Source organism: Bombina bombina, chromosome 7 (genome assembly GCF_027579735.1).
Source record: "Bombina bombina isolate aBomBom1 chromosome 7, aBomBom1.pri, whole genome shotgun sequence".
Taxonomy (NCBI): Eukaryota; Metazoa; Chordata; class Amphibia; order Anura; family Bombinatoridae; genus Bombina; species Bombina bombina.
Genome location: NC_069505.1, coordinates 488,129,224 through 488,145,657, shown reverse-complemented (window position 1 = coordinate 488,145,657; position 16,434 = coordinate 488,129,224). Strand labels below are relative to the sequence as shown.

Here is a 16,434-nt window from a genome sequence, read left to right as displayed (position 1 = left end):
GTGACAGCCTTCCCTCAATGATTGGCCATGTTCTCTAACCACCTCCCATGACATACAGTAACTTGCCACCTAACCATTAGATAGTCACTGCCCATCACATTTATAGTTAGTTACTAAGCAGTAAGCACCTTCCCTCTATGTACAACTAACTGCCTCGCCTCTCCAATACATAAAAAATACAGAGCACCTCCCCTCTATTAACAGCCATTATCAATCATCCCTCTATGTAAACCACTGACCACTTCTAATTACGTACAGCCACTGACCACCTCTACAATATGAAAACCACTAATCTCCTACCCTCTTTGTACAGCCACTGACTGACCCCCTCTACGTACAGCCACTGACCACCTCTACAATACAAAAGCCAATAATCTCCTCCCCTCTATGTACAGCCACTGACTGACCCCTCTATGTACAGCAACTGACTGACCCCCCTCTACGTACAGCCACTGACCACCTCTACAATACAAAAGCCAATAATCTCCTCCCCTCTTTGTACAGCCACTGACTGCCCCCTCTATGTACAGCGACTGACTGCCCCCCCTCTATGTACAGCCACTGACTGCCCTCCCTCTATGTACAGCCACTGACTGCCCTCCCTCTATGTACAGCCACTGACTGCCCCCCCTCTATGTACAGCCACTGACTGCCCCCCCTCTATGTACAGCCACTGACTGCCCCCCCTCTATGTACAGCCACTGACTGCCCCCCCTCTATGTACAGCCACTGACTGCCCCCCCTCAATGTACAGCCACTGACTGCCCCCCCCCTCTATGTACAGCCACTGACTGCCCCCCCCCCTCTATGTACAGCCACTGACTGCCCCCCCCTCTATGTACAGCCACTGACTGCCCCCCCCTCTATGTACAGCCACTGACTGCCCCCCCTCTATGTACAGCCACTGACTGCCCCCCCTCTATGTACAGCCACTGACTGACCCCCCCTCCTCTATGTACAGCCACTGACTGACCCCCCTCCTCTATGTACAGCCACTGACTGACCCCCCTCCTCTATGTACAGCCACTGACTGACCCCCCCCCTCTATGTACAGCCACTGACTGACCCCCCCCTCTATGTACAGCCACTGACTGACCCCCCTCCTCTATGTACAGCCACTGACTGACCCCCCCCTCTATGTACAGCCACTGACTGACCCCCCCCCCCTCTATGTACAGCCACTGACTGACCCCCCCCCCTCTATGTACAGCCACTGACTGACCCCCCCCCTCTATGTACAGCCACTGACTGACCCCCCCCTCTATGTACAGCCACTGACTGACCCCCCTCCTCTATGTACAGCCACTGACTGACCCCCCCCTCTATGTACAGCCACTGACTGACCCCCCCCTCTATGTACAGCCACTGACTGACCCCCCCTCTATGTACAGCCACTGACTGACCCCCCCTCTATGTACAGCCAGTGACTAACCCCTCTCTATGTACAGCCACTGACTGACCCCCCTCTATGTACAGCCACTGACTGCTGACCCCCCTCTATGTACAACCACTGACTGCCCCCTCTATGCTGATAATCAAAAAAGGGTTTGGAAAACAGCACACCAATCTATGTACAGCCACTGACTGCCCCCCTTCTATGTACAGCCACTGACTGCCCCCCTTCTATGTACAGTCACTGACTGCCCCCCTTCTATGTACAGTCACTGACTGCCCCCCCTCTATGTACAGCCACTGACTGCCCCCCCTCTATGTACAGCCACTGACTGCCCCCCCTCTATGTACAGCCACTGACTGCCCCCCTCTGTATAGCCACTGACTGCCCCCCTCTGTATAGCCACTGACTGCCCCCCCTCTGTATAGCCACGAAATGCCCCCCCTCTATGTACAGCCACTGAATGCCCCCCCTCTATGTACAGCCACTGACTGCCCCCCCCTCTATGTACAGCCACTGACTGCCCCCCCTCTATGTACAGCCACTGACTGCCCCCCCCTCTATGTACAGCCACTGACTGCCCCCCCCCCTCTATGTACAGCCACTGACTGACCCCCCCCCTTCTATGTACAGCCACTGACTGACCCCCCCCTTCTATGTACAGCCACTGACTGACCCCCCCCTTCTATGTACAGCCACTGACTGACCCCCCCTTCTATGTACAGCCACTGACTGACCCCCCCCCTCTATGTACAGCCACTGACTGACCCCCCCCTCTATGTACAGCCACTGACTGACCCCCCCTCCTCTATGTACAGCCACTGACTGACCCCCCCTCTATGTACAGCCACTGACTGACCCCCCCTCTATGTACAGCCACTGACTGACCCCCCCCTCTATGTACAGCCACTGACTGACCCCCCTCTATGTACAGCCACTGACTGCCCCCCTCTATGTACAGCCACTGACTGCCCCCCCTCTATGTACAGCCACTGACTGCCCCCCCTCTATGGACAGCCACTGACTGCCCCCCCTCTATGGACAGCCACTGACTGCCCCCCCCTCTATGGACAGCCACTGACTGCCCCCCCCTTCTATGTACAGCCACTGACTGACCCCCCCTTCTATGTACAGCCACTGACTGACCCCCCCTTCTCTATGTACAGCCACTGACTGACCCCCCCTTCTCTATGTACAGCCACTGACTGACCCCCCTCCTCTATGTACAGCCACTGACTGACCCCCCTCCTCTATGTACAGCCACTGACTGACCCCCCTCCTCTATGTACAGCCACTGACTGACCCCCCTCCTCTATGTACAGCCACTGACTGACCCCCCTCCTCTATGTACAGCCACTGACTGACCCCCCTCCTCTATGTACAGCCACTGACTGACCCCCCTCCTCTATGTACAGCCACTGACTGACCCCCCTCCCTCTATGTACAGCCACTGACTGACCCCCCTCCCTCTATGTACAGCCACTGACTGACCCCCCTCCCTCTATGTACAGCCACTGACTGACCCCCCTCCCTCTATGTACAGCCACTGACTGACCCCCCTCCCTCTATGTACAGCCACTGACTGACCCCCCTCCCTCTATGTACAGCCACTGACTGACCCCCCTCCCTCTATGTACAGCCACTGACTGACCCCCCCTCTATGTACAGCCACTGACTGACCCCCCTCTATGTACAGCCACTGACTGACCCCCCTCTATGTACAGCCACTGACTGACCCCCCTCTATGTACAGCCACTGACTGACCCCCCTCTATGTACAGCCACTGACTGCTGACCCCCCTCTATGTACAGCCACTGACTGCTGACCCCCCTCTATGTACAACCACTGACTGCCCCCTCTATGCTGATAATCAAAAAAGGGTTTGGAAAACAGCACACCAATCTATGTACAGCCACTGACTGCCCCCCCTCTATGTACAGTCACTGACTGCCCCCCCTCTATGTACAGTCACTGACTGCCCCCCCTCTATGTACAGTCACTGACTCCCCCCCCCCCTCTATGTACAGTCACTGACTGCCCCCCCTCTATGTACAGCAGGGGTGTCCAAACTTTGCTCTCCAGAGGTTTTGGAACTACATTTCCCATGATGCTCAGCTAGATAAAATGCTGGCTGAGCATCATCGGAAATGTAGTTCCAAAACCTCTGGAGAGCAAAGTTTGGACAGCCCTGATGTACAGCCACTGACTGCCCCCCCCTCTATGTACAGCCACTGACTGCCCCCCCCTCTATGTACAGCCACTGACTGCCCCCCCCTCTATGTACAGCCACTGACTGCCCCCCCCCTCTATGTACAGCCACTGACTGCCCCCCCCTCTATGTACAGCCACTGACTGCCCCCCCTCTATGTATAGCCACTGACTGCCCCCCCTCTATATAGCCACTGAATGCGCCCCCCCTCTATGTACAGCCACTGACTGCCCCCCCTCTATGTACAGCCACTGACTGCCCCCTCTATGTACACCACTGACTGCCCCCCCTCTATGTACAGCCACTGACTGCCACCCCCCCCCCCTTTGTGTACAGCCACTGACCCCACCCCAGACTTCCACCACATTATGGACAGTCATTAACTACCTCCTCTCTATGTAGTCACTGACTACGACCCCCTATATACAGTCACTGACCATCTCACAGAACAAGTTCTCTTTACCCACTTTCAAAGACCACTTCCCTTTTACATAAGTTATTAACCACTTCACTTCTATGTAGAATCCCTGCACCCTCAAATCTGTTTACAGCCAGAGACCACCTTCTGTCTATGCACAGTAATCGGCCATTCCCCCACTACATGTAGTCCTTGACCTCTATGTATGATCACTGACAATCTCCCTGTGTTCCTGAACTGCAGTAACTGCCTATACCACTGATACTAAGCACCCTCCCTATATAGACAATGTCTTCTCCCACTAACAACCACTTCTAAAGAGCCACTTTCTCTGCCCACAGACCATGGAGTTCCTGAACAGCAACATCCGTAGGGGAATCCGGAATTACTATGATGATCTTGACTTCAAAAACATCATGGATTTTGTGCAGAAACGGGTGAGTGCTAAATAGGTTGTCTGTGCATTTGTACATATACTTAGCACAACAACGTGTGATTACAGAGACAGTATTGCTCTGCCTTGTTGCTGCAAATCCTTGTATCATGGGATTTTATTGTATCAACTTTGCACAATAGTTACACTCTAAATTTGACAGTTTATTTCTGGGCAGTGAACCATGTGATCTCTGGTTTGGGATACTGATTAGGTACCGCACTATAAACAGAGAAGGGTCACAGTAAATAAATACATACATACATACATACACACACACACACACACACACACACAACAGTGGATAGGTATGTGCACTCTCACCACCGTCCTGCAGCTGCCAGGGAGCTCTCAGAAAGTATACAGCAGAGAACCAGGAAAAAGGACTCGCTGGACTTTAGACATCAATGTGAAATTTATTTGTGATGTTTCAGGACTTAAAACTTAAAAAGTCCCTTCTTCTGACAACCAGAGTGTCCAAATAATCAAACTTAAATAGGCCTGTAGGCTCCTCCCTAGAACAGGCCACCAATCGTTGGAGACCGCGTGCAAAACACAGGGCTATACCACTTGGGTAGCCCAAAAAATAGTGATATAGCTATAATAATGTGCAACCTATTAACATTTGTCAGTGTAGAACAATATAGTGTAAATACAAACTGCAGTTTAATGCCAATAAATATTGGTGATCTGTGATCTATGATCCCACAATACCCTCAATACCATACAGGTCTGTGCTCCGGTTCTCATGGAATGATCTATACACAAAATCCAAACTCTGATTGGGTCAAATACAGCACCACCCACACTGTGGATTGTGTGCTGATAGGTGTCATCATGTAAACAATAGTAACCACTGCGAGATGTATACATATCAACATATAAACAGTAGTAACCCCTGCGAGAGGTATAACAACTGACAGTCCCCCTGCTGCAAGCTCATATCAAGGCATCACGGTGCACCATCGTACGGGGTACATACCATCTAATATACAGATCTCTGTCCGGTTCAATGTTAGATGGCCATACCTCATCTAACCGCCTCCCGTGTACACTGACAGTAGACGAACTGTGTGTGCCCAACAACCAATGAGCCCATTGTAGTCGAGCACTCTACCAAAACTACCTGTGAATGAACCTAACACGATCGGACCCTTACAGTCACTCCCCCTGCTCAGCATAGGTGCACAATGTCGACACCCCTTCCACAATAAGCTAGGAACACCCAGTGTCAATCTGCATCAGATGTCAACATCAAGTCCACACATCATATTAAAAATAAACTCTATGACTACCAAATAAAACTTCCAATAACTTGCACAATTCATTAACAACCTACAAGGTGGTAGACAAGGGATCTAGAGTATCGCTCCACCCGTCCATCAAGTACACTACCCAAAACTGATAGCCAAACTTGGCACATCAGCTCCACTAGGGAACGGGTAATCATAATGCAATACCGGACCTCAAGCAAAATCCCTATTCAGGGTGATCATAAATGGATTCAGTACTGTATTAAACGGGTACATCTCCTACCTCCAAGAGAGGTAAACAATGTCATCTACTGATCGAGTACATCTCATAATCAGAGATCCAGAGGAGTACCCCTAACACCTCCATCGTCTAACTCCCAATCACACAACACCTCTATCAAACCCACGAGAAACCATCACACTTAACTGTAAAAAAAAAGACACCCAGACAGTGGGAAGGAGGGGCATACACTCACATCTTGAGGTATGCCTCCATATTCCTCACCATAAAACGCACATCCTCAACCCCACATAATTAGGGACACATCTGTGTTAACCTGACTTATCTGGACTACCACCGGCCTCACATAAATAAACAATCAATAACCAGACAACGAAATCCCCTCACATGTACAGTACGGGATCAGGGTCATGGGATCAAGACCACCCAGTAACATAAAAAAAGGAGTGACAATCTATATAGCATGTAGGACTTACAAACAAATAGAATTAACACCAACAATAAAAAGAAGAAAAACATGAATCTCATATTAAAAAAATAAATCTCATATTTAAAACAGATACACCTATCCAAACAAGACAATCGAACACTGGGTCCCTCAATCATGGGACCTCTCAGTAATATAACATAGAATAGAAGAAGTCCAACAGACAAATCTTGCTGAAATACAGCAAGGTAGGGGGCGGAAGACAGCCCAAGTGGATAAGCAACACATCAGAAAATACATGGTGTTGTGGACCCTTATCCTAGGCTACTTCCATATAATGTGATCAGAGACTCTCTAGAATTGTTTTTCGCTAATTAAGGGAGTACTCTCACAAGAGTCTGGACATTATGGACCCTGGGGGCCAAAGTATTCAGTTTGTGTATCCATCTGGCCTCCTTCTGTAAGAGGATCTTGGCTCTATTCCCTCCTCTTCTTGGGGTGGGCACATGATCGATTAAACGAAATCTCAAGTCCGTGACTGTATGTCCTCTCTCTAGGAAGTGTTGAGCCACAGGCTGGTCAGATTTCCCACTTTTTAGAGCTGTTCTTATGCTCGCTGATTGGCCATCCGGGTTCTGGCATCATCAATAGTTTTTCCAATATAGAACAGCCCACATGGACAGTTCAGGAGGTAGATAATGTATGTTGTTGTACAGGTTAGGAAGAACTTAATTGTTTATTTCTTCTTTTTCTCTGGATGTTGGAAAGTTGTCCCTGTATGCATACTGTTGCACGTCACTTAACTCACTTAACTCGTGCACTTAAAGCAGCCATTTTTCTTTTTCAGCCAAAGTTGCTTATCGGCCAATGGTGTTAAGTCTGTCCTCATCAAGGAATCCTTCAGACTTCTGCCCCTCCAGTATGCTAGGCGTGGTGCTCCCCATTGCATGAATGGTAGTGTAGCGTCGGACTGGAACAATTTCCATTCATCCTTAATTACTTTTGTAATGTGGTACTGATCTGGAGTATATGTTGTCACAAACGTAAGTTGAGGGGTGGTATCCTGTACTTTCTTGTCACTTGTGTGCTCCTCCTGGATACCCTGTTCACACATGGTCCGAAGATCTTTTCTTTTATAGCCACGTTGGACAAATCTTTCCATCATCTCTGCTAATTGGACTTTGCCACTCTCGGGACCTGTGTTGTTACATACTACCCGTTGGAATTGTGCTCTTGGTATGTTTTGAATGAGTGCAGGTTGATGGCAACTCTTTGCATGTAACGTAGAGTTGCGATCTGTACCATTCCTAAATAGAGTGGTGCCCAGTGTCCCATTAGTCTTGAATACTCTTACATCCAAATAGTCCAAAGTGTGTCTATCCGCCACATGTTGAAATCTAATAGTGCTGTTTAGCTCATTGAGTGTCTTAATCCACCTTTCTAATGAGTTTGCATCGCCTTCCAAAATTAGAAAAAGATAGTCTATGTATCTGCAGTAAAATTTTATAGACGGTACCTCATACACCTTCATTTGGAAGGTCTCGTATTCAGCCATATAAAAATTTGCCAGCAATGGGGCCACATTCGACCCCATCACTGTCCCGGCTATTTGCAAATAAAATGTATTTTCAAAATGAAAAAAAAAATGTATTTCCAAACAAATTGTCAATAGTTCTATCAGAACGTATTCTGGTGGGCCAATGTATGGAGTGTGTCTCAGACAGTTAGTTACTGCAGCTATGCCTGCTGTGTGTGGTATCGCTGTATAAAGGCTGACAAGCAGATTCACTGATGTCTTCCAAGTAGACATTTCGTTGAATGAACGCTGACGAGTCTTGTACATAAGATCTCAGTTGTTTGACAATGGGCTGTAAAAAGCAATCCACAAACTCAGCCAGAGGTTGTAAGAGTGATCCCCTGGCTGAGATGATCGGTCTGCCGGGTGGACATGCCATATCTTTATGGATTTTTGGCAGTGTGTATAGTATTTGTGTTATTGGGAAATCCCTCTGTAGGAAACGAGCCTCTTGTTCAGTGATGACATTAATAACCCTCTATTCAGATAATTTCTTATCAATGTCATGTTTCAGAGCAGATGTAGGGTCATTCTGTAGATCCATATAGGTTGTGTTGTCTAAAAGTTGTCGGATGATCTCTTTTCTATAATCACCCACTTCCATAACCACAACAGCACCGCCCTTATCCGCAGAGTGTATCACGATTGTGGAATCATCGCTGAGTGATCTCAGCGCTTGTCTTTCCTCTTTGGACAAATTATCATTATATCTCCTGTTGGGTATAGGTTTTTTGGTCAGCTGTGTAAGATAGTTCGTATAGGTGGTGATTGAAGGGTTGTTGGAGTTAGGATCGAATGTCCCTACTGTTCTGAATTGGGATGGAGCTTCAGATTCACTTTTGAAGTATTCCTTTAGGCGAAGCGATCTCCCAAATCTTTGGATGTCAATATATGAGTTAAATGCTCTCATTCTTGTGGTGGGTACAAATGATAGTCCTTTGTTCAGTAGTGACATTTCGGCTGTGTTCAGTGATCTAGTGCTAATGTTAAACACGGTGTTCTCTAACTTCTCTGGATTGAGGGGCGGCGGGACATGCCCCCCCCCCCCGCCTCGTATGTGGCCTGGTCCTTGGCCTAAAAAATGAGTTGGAATTGAGTATGTTGCCAATGGAGGTCGTGCAGAGACTTCATCCCGAGTATTGTCCCATTGTTGTGTGTTATTGCTCCCTCTGGATCTAGTCGTCATTCCCCTGTATAGGGGGGCCTCTGAGTCTGTGGGTGCTCAGGAATCAGAGCTCTCACCCGAGCTGGTATCCACCGTATTGATGGCTCTTTTCGTATACCTTCTCTCCCTTCTGGGTCTGAACATCTTCCTCTCCTCTGGGGCTATGTATGTTTTAACTTGCTTTGACAATTTATCCAACCAGTCACATGAGCTGTCAGACCTCAACTTGTTGAGTTGTTCATACTCGAAGGTTTGAATTTCTATTCTAACCTCCTGAAGTAGTCGTCCTGCTTCCCGGATTACTAACAACAAAAGATCAAATGAGCACTTGTTCAGAATTTTGCACCAATTCGTGCAAAATTCTGTACTCGACCTTCCAATTGTGGGAACATTTCTAATCCTGAACCCTCTTGGTAGCATCCTTTTCTTGTGGTACTCTGATAAATAAGTGCTGTGAAGGTTAAGATCTAGCTCTTGTTGTTTCAGCTTCGCCCAGGTGTTATATAGAGATTGATTAGATTCCTCCACCTGTTCTTCCATTGAACCAAATCTGATCAAATCCGCATCCTGATCGGTGAACATGAGGATATCCTCATACTTGTCATCTGGGATACCACCCCCAGTCGTCATATCGGCCCCTGTAGAATCACTGCTAGATATGTGCATGATCGAAAAATGTGTTTAGTTTTGGTTCGGATTGATTCAGATTTTTTTGAAGTTCGGATCGATTCGAATAAGGCAAAATTTGAATGAATTTGTTTCGGATTTATTCAGATTCTAATATAATTTAAATAAAACACAATAATATTACTATAATTAAATAAATTATTCCTATTTAAAACTAAATACTTACCAGTAAAATAAACCCTAATATAGCTACAATATAACTAATAGTTACATTATAGCTATTTTAGGATTTATATTTATTTTACAGGCAACTTTGTATTTATTTTAACTAGGTACAATAATTATTAAATAGTTATTAACTATTTAATAACTACCTAGCTAAAACAAATACAAATTTACCTGTAAAATAAATCCTAACCTAAGTTACAATTAAAACTAACACTACACTATCATTAAATAAATTAACTACAAGTACCTACAATTAAATAAACTAAACTAAAGTACAAAAAAACACTAAATTACAAAAAATAAAAAAATATTACAAGAATTTTAATCTAATTACACCTAATCTAAGCCCCCTAATAAAATAAAGCCCCCCAAAATAAAAAATTCCCTAGCCTATTCTAAAATACAAAAGTAATCAGCTCTTTTACCAGCCCTTAAAAGGGCTTTTTTCCGGGGCCTTGCCCAAAAGTAATCAGCTCTTTTACCTGAAAATAAAATACAATACCCCCCCCCCCCAACATTACAACCCACCACCCACATACCCCTACTCTAACCCACCCAAACCCCCCTTAAAAAAACCAAACACTACCCCCCTGAAGATCTCCCTACCTTGAGTTGTCTTCACCCAGCCGGGCAGAAGTCTTCATCCGATGGGGCAGAAGAGGACATCCAGACCGGCAGAAGTCTTCATCCAAGCGGGGCAAGAAGAGGTCTTCCATCCATCAGAAGTCTTCATCCAGACGGCATCTTCTATCTTAATCCATCCGGAGCGGAGCATCAGCATCCTGAAGACATCCGACGCGGAGCATCCTCTTCTTTCTTGATCCGACGACTAAATGACGGTACCTTTAAGTGACGTCATCCAAGATGGCGTCCCTTGAATTCTGATTGGCTGATAGGATTCTATAAGCCAATCGGAATTAAGGTAGGAAAAATCTGATTGGCTGATTCAATCAGCCAATCAGATTGTAGTTCAATCCAATTGGCTGATCCAATCAGATTGACCTTGCATTCTATTGGCTGTTCCGATCAGCCAATAGAATGCAAGGTCAATCTGATTGGCTGATTGAATCAGCCAATCAGATTTTTCCTACCTTAATTCCGATTGGCTGATAGAATCCTATCAGCCAATCGGAATTCAAGGGACGCCATCTTGGATGACGTCACTTAAAGGTACCGTCATTTAGTCGTCGGATCAAGAAAGAAGAGGATGCTCCGCGTCGGATGTCTTCAGGATGCTGCCGCTCCGGATGGATGAAGATAGAATATGCCGCCTGGATGAAGACTTCTGATGGATGGAACACCTCTTCTTGCCCCGCTTGGATGAATTTCAATTGGATTGCATTTAATTGTAGGTACTTGTAATTAATTTATTTAATGATAGTGTAGTGTTTAGGTTTAATTGTAATTTAGGTTAGGATTTATTTTACAGGTAATTTTGTAATTATTTTAAAGGGACAGTTTACTCAAAAAATTTCTCCCCTTTAATTTGTTCCCAATGATCCACTTTACCTGCTGGAGTGTATTAAATTGTTTACAAGTAGCTCCTTTACCCTTATATTGGCATTTGAAATAGTTAATTTAGCATGTGGTATCCCCACCTATTCTGAAAGTTTGTGGCCGCGCGTACCAGCTATAGATCAGCTTTGTAAACACAGCCAGCAGAAGAAATTACACTCCCAGTGTGATAAAGCAGAGATAAGGTAATAAAATGTTGATTTTCCGGGGGGGGGGGGGGGGCGTGTCCGACCACTGACTAAGATGGCTGCTGTTTTTGTGCATCTGCATCAGGGAGCTGATATAACTGCTGAATATCTCTCCAAAGATCTTTAAATCCCTTTTTTCTTACGAGCAGAAAGAGAAGTACTTCTCACAGAACAGTTTTATGTGACTTTCATCTACATTTGAGAACAGGCAGACCTACACAGAGAAGGTACGCAGCAGAGGCCTATAACAGCCTTTACCTCTCTCTACCCCCCCATTTATCTGATAATTCAGTCCACCCAGCCGCTTGTGCTGAAGAACATTCACACCTTAGAACACAGTATTGCGACTAAAGCTCAACATGGATGAGCAATCTTGCTCTACAATTAAGGAACTTTTATTGACATGTTTTTCACGATTTGAGGAGGAGATGATAGATATTATGCACTGCTGTGTATCTGAGATCCCTGCTAAAGGCAAAGTTGACCTAATTAGCACTGACTTTTCGAGATCGGACTCAAATCTTCTACGCCGAGAAGCAATAGAGACAAAGGAAACTAGCTCTGAAGAGGTGGTTAGCGCACTGAATAACCCACAGTTCTATCCCACAGTCCTTCCTATGGTGAAATGGTGGCAGGGCATAGAGCCCAAAACAAGGCAGAATGTGTCACAGTTGAATCCTCCCTCGCACCAACAACCCATGTCTACATATGTTTTGGGCAGACCGGGCTCACCTAGCCCCTCCAGCGCTGACCATGCCGTTGCTGGTATTGTTACAGTGGGGCCTCTGATCCCTTCCTCGTTGGGGGCTGGAGTGACATTGGGGCTCGCTGCTATGCGACCGACCGAGGTGGAGATGGTCACAAATCTAGAAGCAGGAGGGTGTAACGTGGCTGTCAGCTGTAGCGCTAATCGTATGCTGATTTGGAGGGCTACACGACAATGGGATGAGAAGTCAGGCAAAACCACGGAGGCAGTAACAACCGCACCATTTTGTATAGTTGCCGGCAGTGAAAACTTTCCTCTGGCTGATGCTTCTAGCTGGGCTGATCGCTATCTAGCCGTGGAGGAAAACCTAAAATCAGGCTAAGAAATGGGACAGATTCCAGTGAGAGTCTTTGATAAGGTGGAACTGATCAGATCTTGCTGCTGTAAATATCTCTTGTCTTTGCTGCATATTTTTATTTTTTTCTCCTTTTTACAGGGTAAACAATACTGATATATAACTTATAAAGTTTAGTGGACTCGATATGGGAGTTAGTCATACCATGCTCTGTGATGTTATGTATTTCCCCTATGTATTACTAGCTTGAAATTCCTCACACTGTTAGGGAATTTTCTTGGAGAATGCTTTCTTAGATAATGGTTAAAGGCTGACATTTATAATTCTAGTCTATGCTATACAAAACAGTTATTGAGATAACATATTGGTGAGCTCTTGTATTTTATGTGTACATTACTTTTTGATTTTGTGATTTTTATTTTCTATATATGCAATGGTGTTACTGATATGCTCCGATTGTATTTCTGCAAGTTATATATAAGTATAATAGTTAAAAGTATAGCTTGTCCTCCATGCACATACTTCCTATACATTAGGCTAATTATATGGCTAACATATGTATACACTGGTGCTGTGATCATATTGTTTGCAATGAATGTGTAGGGCCTGTTATGCTTTACAATATGAACAGATGCTATGTTAAAGGTAACGTGTATGCCACCAAGATTTACTATATACCTTGGGTCCTTAGAGAACATATAGAGAGTCAGAGATACCCACTCTTTTTTTTTTTTTTCTTGTTTTGTTCTTTCCTTTCACTTTCTTTTATATACCATGGAAGAGTTCAGTAGTCAATGTATACTCGTCCATATTATCATGCCCTGGTACATTAGTCCCCAGAATCTTTCCACATCACCCCCTTTAATAATCTGATCGTACACTAAACAGTCTTGTTGCGCCTTATATATTTTTGCCATTGGTACTGTTATCTCTACATAGTCTACGCTTAGATACTGATCTTTATAAATTGACTAATCACAACATAGGAGCCAATGAAAATTGACACAGTGAGAGTGAGAGTTCCACATCTCCGCTATGTTTAGTGTAATGTTCCTTAATGCTTTGGACTTCTAGTGTTCAATTATGTAAATGTATTTAAATTGTGAATTCCACATTTAAAAAAAAAAAAAGATATTACCCATAACTCTGCCCCTCCAGAATCTTTGTTTATCTTATAAACAGTGAAACGCAGTTTCCATAAAATCCTTTCCCTATACTTTTAAAATCTGTGTATTCCACATCTAAAAAAGATATTACCCATCCCCCATTGTGTGATAGTTGGTTGTAGGGCCTATATATGGCCCTGTATAATCTATATTGGATAGACTTATATTTATTTGGATAACTATAGACCTAAAGCCTCTTCAGTGGGCTTACAAGTTACATTGAAAATCTGAGGTTACTTATGGCACTACTTTTCAAATAGATAGATAGTACTCTACTACTAATATTGCTTCTGACCCTAGATAAGTGAATGATAAGCTCCAATCTATGCCATATAATGTAGTGACTATGTGTGGTTTATGTACAGTACTGTGGATGGAGGGCTTATGTAACTTTCTATATTGTACTGTTCTTTATGTTACCTCAATAAAAATATTTAAAAAAAAAAAAAAATGTTGATTTTCCATTGTTCTCTCAAAGTATTGGTGATTGTTTTAAGGACAGATATAAGCTAAAGAAGCAGGTATATGTGCACAATGTGATACAGTAATGAGATCTGATTATACCTACAAGCTCAACATATTTTATTAGGCTGTAGCTTCAAAACACAAAATCAGAGCTTTAATATACAGAAATAAACCTTAAAAAGCTAATTTTCATACATTTTTTACTCTGCAGTTGGTAAAAAAAGCAATTGTAAACACATTAAGGGAAAAACTATTTTACAGTATACTGTCCCTTTAACTAGGTAGCTATTAAATAGTTGTTAACTATTTAATAGCTATTGTACCTAGTTAAAATAAATACAAAGTTGCCTCTAAAATAGCTACAATGTAATTATTAATTATATTGTAGCTATATTAGGGTTTATTTAATAGGTAAGTATTTAGTTTTAAATAGGATAACATTTATTTAATTAATTTAATGATAGTGTAGTGTTAGGTGTAATTGTAACTTAGGTTAGGATTTATTTTACAGGTAAATTTGTATTTATTTTAGCAAGGTAGTTATTAAATAGTTAATAACTATTTAATAACTATTGTACCTAGTTAAAATAAATACAACGTTGCCTGTAAAATAAATATAAATCCTAAAATAGCTACAATGTAACTGTAAGTTATATTGTAGGTTTATTAGGGTTTATTTTACAGGTAAGTATTTAGTTTTAAAAAGGAATAATTTATTTAATTATAGTAAATTTATTTAGTTTTATTTAAATTAGGGGGGTGTTAGGGTTAGACTTAGGTTTAGGGGTTAATAACTTTATTATAGTAGCGGCGACGTTGGGGGCGGGAGATTAGGGGTCAATAATTGTAGATAGGTGGCGGCAGTGCTAGGGAGGGCCGATTAGGGGTTAATACAATTTATTATAGTGTTTGCAAGGCGGGAGTGCGACGGTTTAGGGGTTAATACATTTATTATCGTGGCGGCGATGTCCGGTCGGCAGATTAGGGGTTAATACTTGTAGTTAGGTTGCAGCGACGTTGGGGGGGGGGGCAGATTAGGAGTTAATAAATATAATATAGGTGTCGGCGATTTTAGGGACAGCAGATTAGGGGTTCATAGATATAATTTAGGTGGTGGCGGTGTGCGGTCAGCTGATTAGGGGTTAATACTTGTAGTTAGGTTGTGGCGACGTTGGGGGGGCAGATTAGGGGTTAATAAAATGTATTATAGTGTTTGCAAGGCGGGAGTGCGGCGGTTTAGGGGTTAATACATTTATTATAGTAGCGGCGAGGTCCGGTCGGCAGATTAGGTGTTAATACTTGTAGTTAGGTTGCGGCGACGTTGGGGGGGGGGCAGATTAGGGGTTAATAAGTATAATGTAGGTCTTGGCGATGTTGGGGGCAGCAGATTAGGGGTTCATAGGGATAATGTAGGTGGCGGCGGTGTCCGGAGCAGAAGATTAGGGGTTAATAGTATAATGCAGGTGTCGGCGATAGCGGGGGCGGCAGTTTAGGGGTTAATAAATGTTAGATTAGGGGTGTTTAGACTCGGGCTTCACGTTAGGGTGTCTCGGGGTTCATGTTAGGGTGTTAGGTGTAGACTTAGTGTTTCCCGATAGAAAACAATGGGGCTGCGTTAAGAGCTGAACGCTGCTTTTTTGCAGGTGTTAGGTTTTTTTTCAGCCAAAACTGCCCCATTGTTTCCTATGGGGGAATGCCGAATTTACCGAGCTAATTCGGATTTATTCGGTAGATTCGGCAGATAATTCGGACTCATTCGGTAGATTAGTCAGTATTTTAATTCGGAAATTCGAATCGATCCGAATTTCCGAATCAATCCGAAACGAATTGCACATGTCTAATCACTGCCAGGTTCCATCCTATGTCTGTAAAGTGGGTAGGTGTATGTAGAACGAAGAGAGGATACTAAACGGCTAAAACAGCCCTTATGTGGGTGCACTGTGCCAATGAATATTTAAACAAGTGGATGTGCACTCTCACCACCGTCCTTCAGCTGCCAGGGTGCTCTCAGAAAGTATACAGCAGAGAATAAGGAGGCGGTTAGATGAGGTATGGCCATCTAACATTGA

At 44.2% G+C, this 16,434-nt stretch overlaps 1 protein-coding gene across 2 annotated transcripts in view; it reads left to right on the top strand.

The window, feature by feature from the left end:
• TSPAN15 (tetraspanin 15) overlaps positions 1 to 16,434 on the top strand; it is a 70,928-nt gene that overhangs the window by 37,576 nt on the left and 16,918 nt on the right. For both annotated transcript variants that reach the window (XM_053721616.1, XM_053721617.1), the window contains one exon: positions 4,362 to 4,457. In XM_053721616.1, the coding sequence (XP_053577591.1) occupies positions 4,362 to 4,457 (96 nt within the window). The remainder of the gene's footprint in view (positions 1 to 4,361; positions 4,458 to 16,434) is intronic.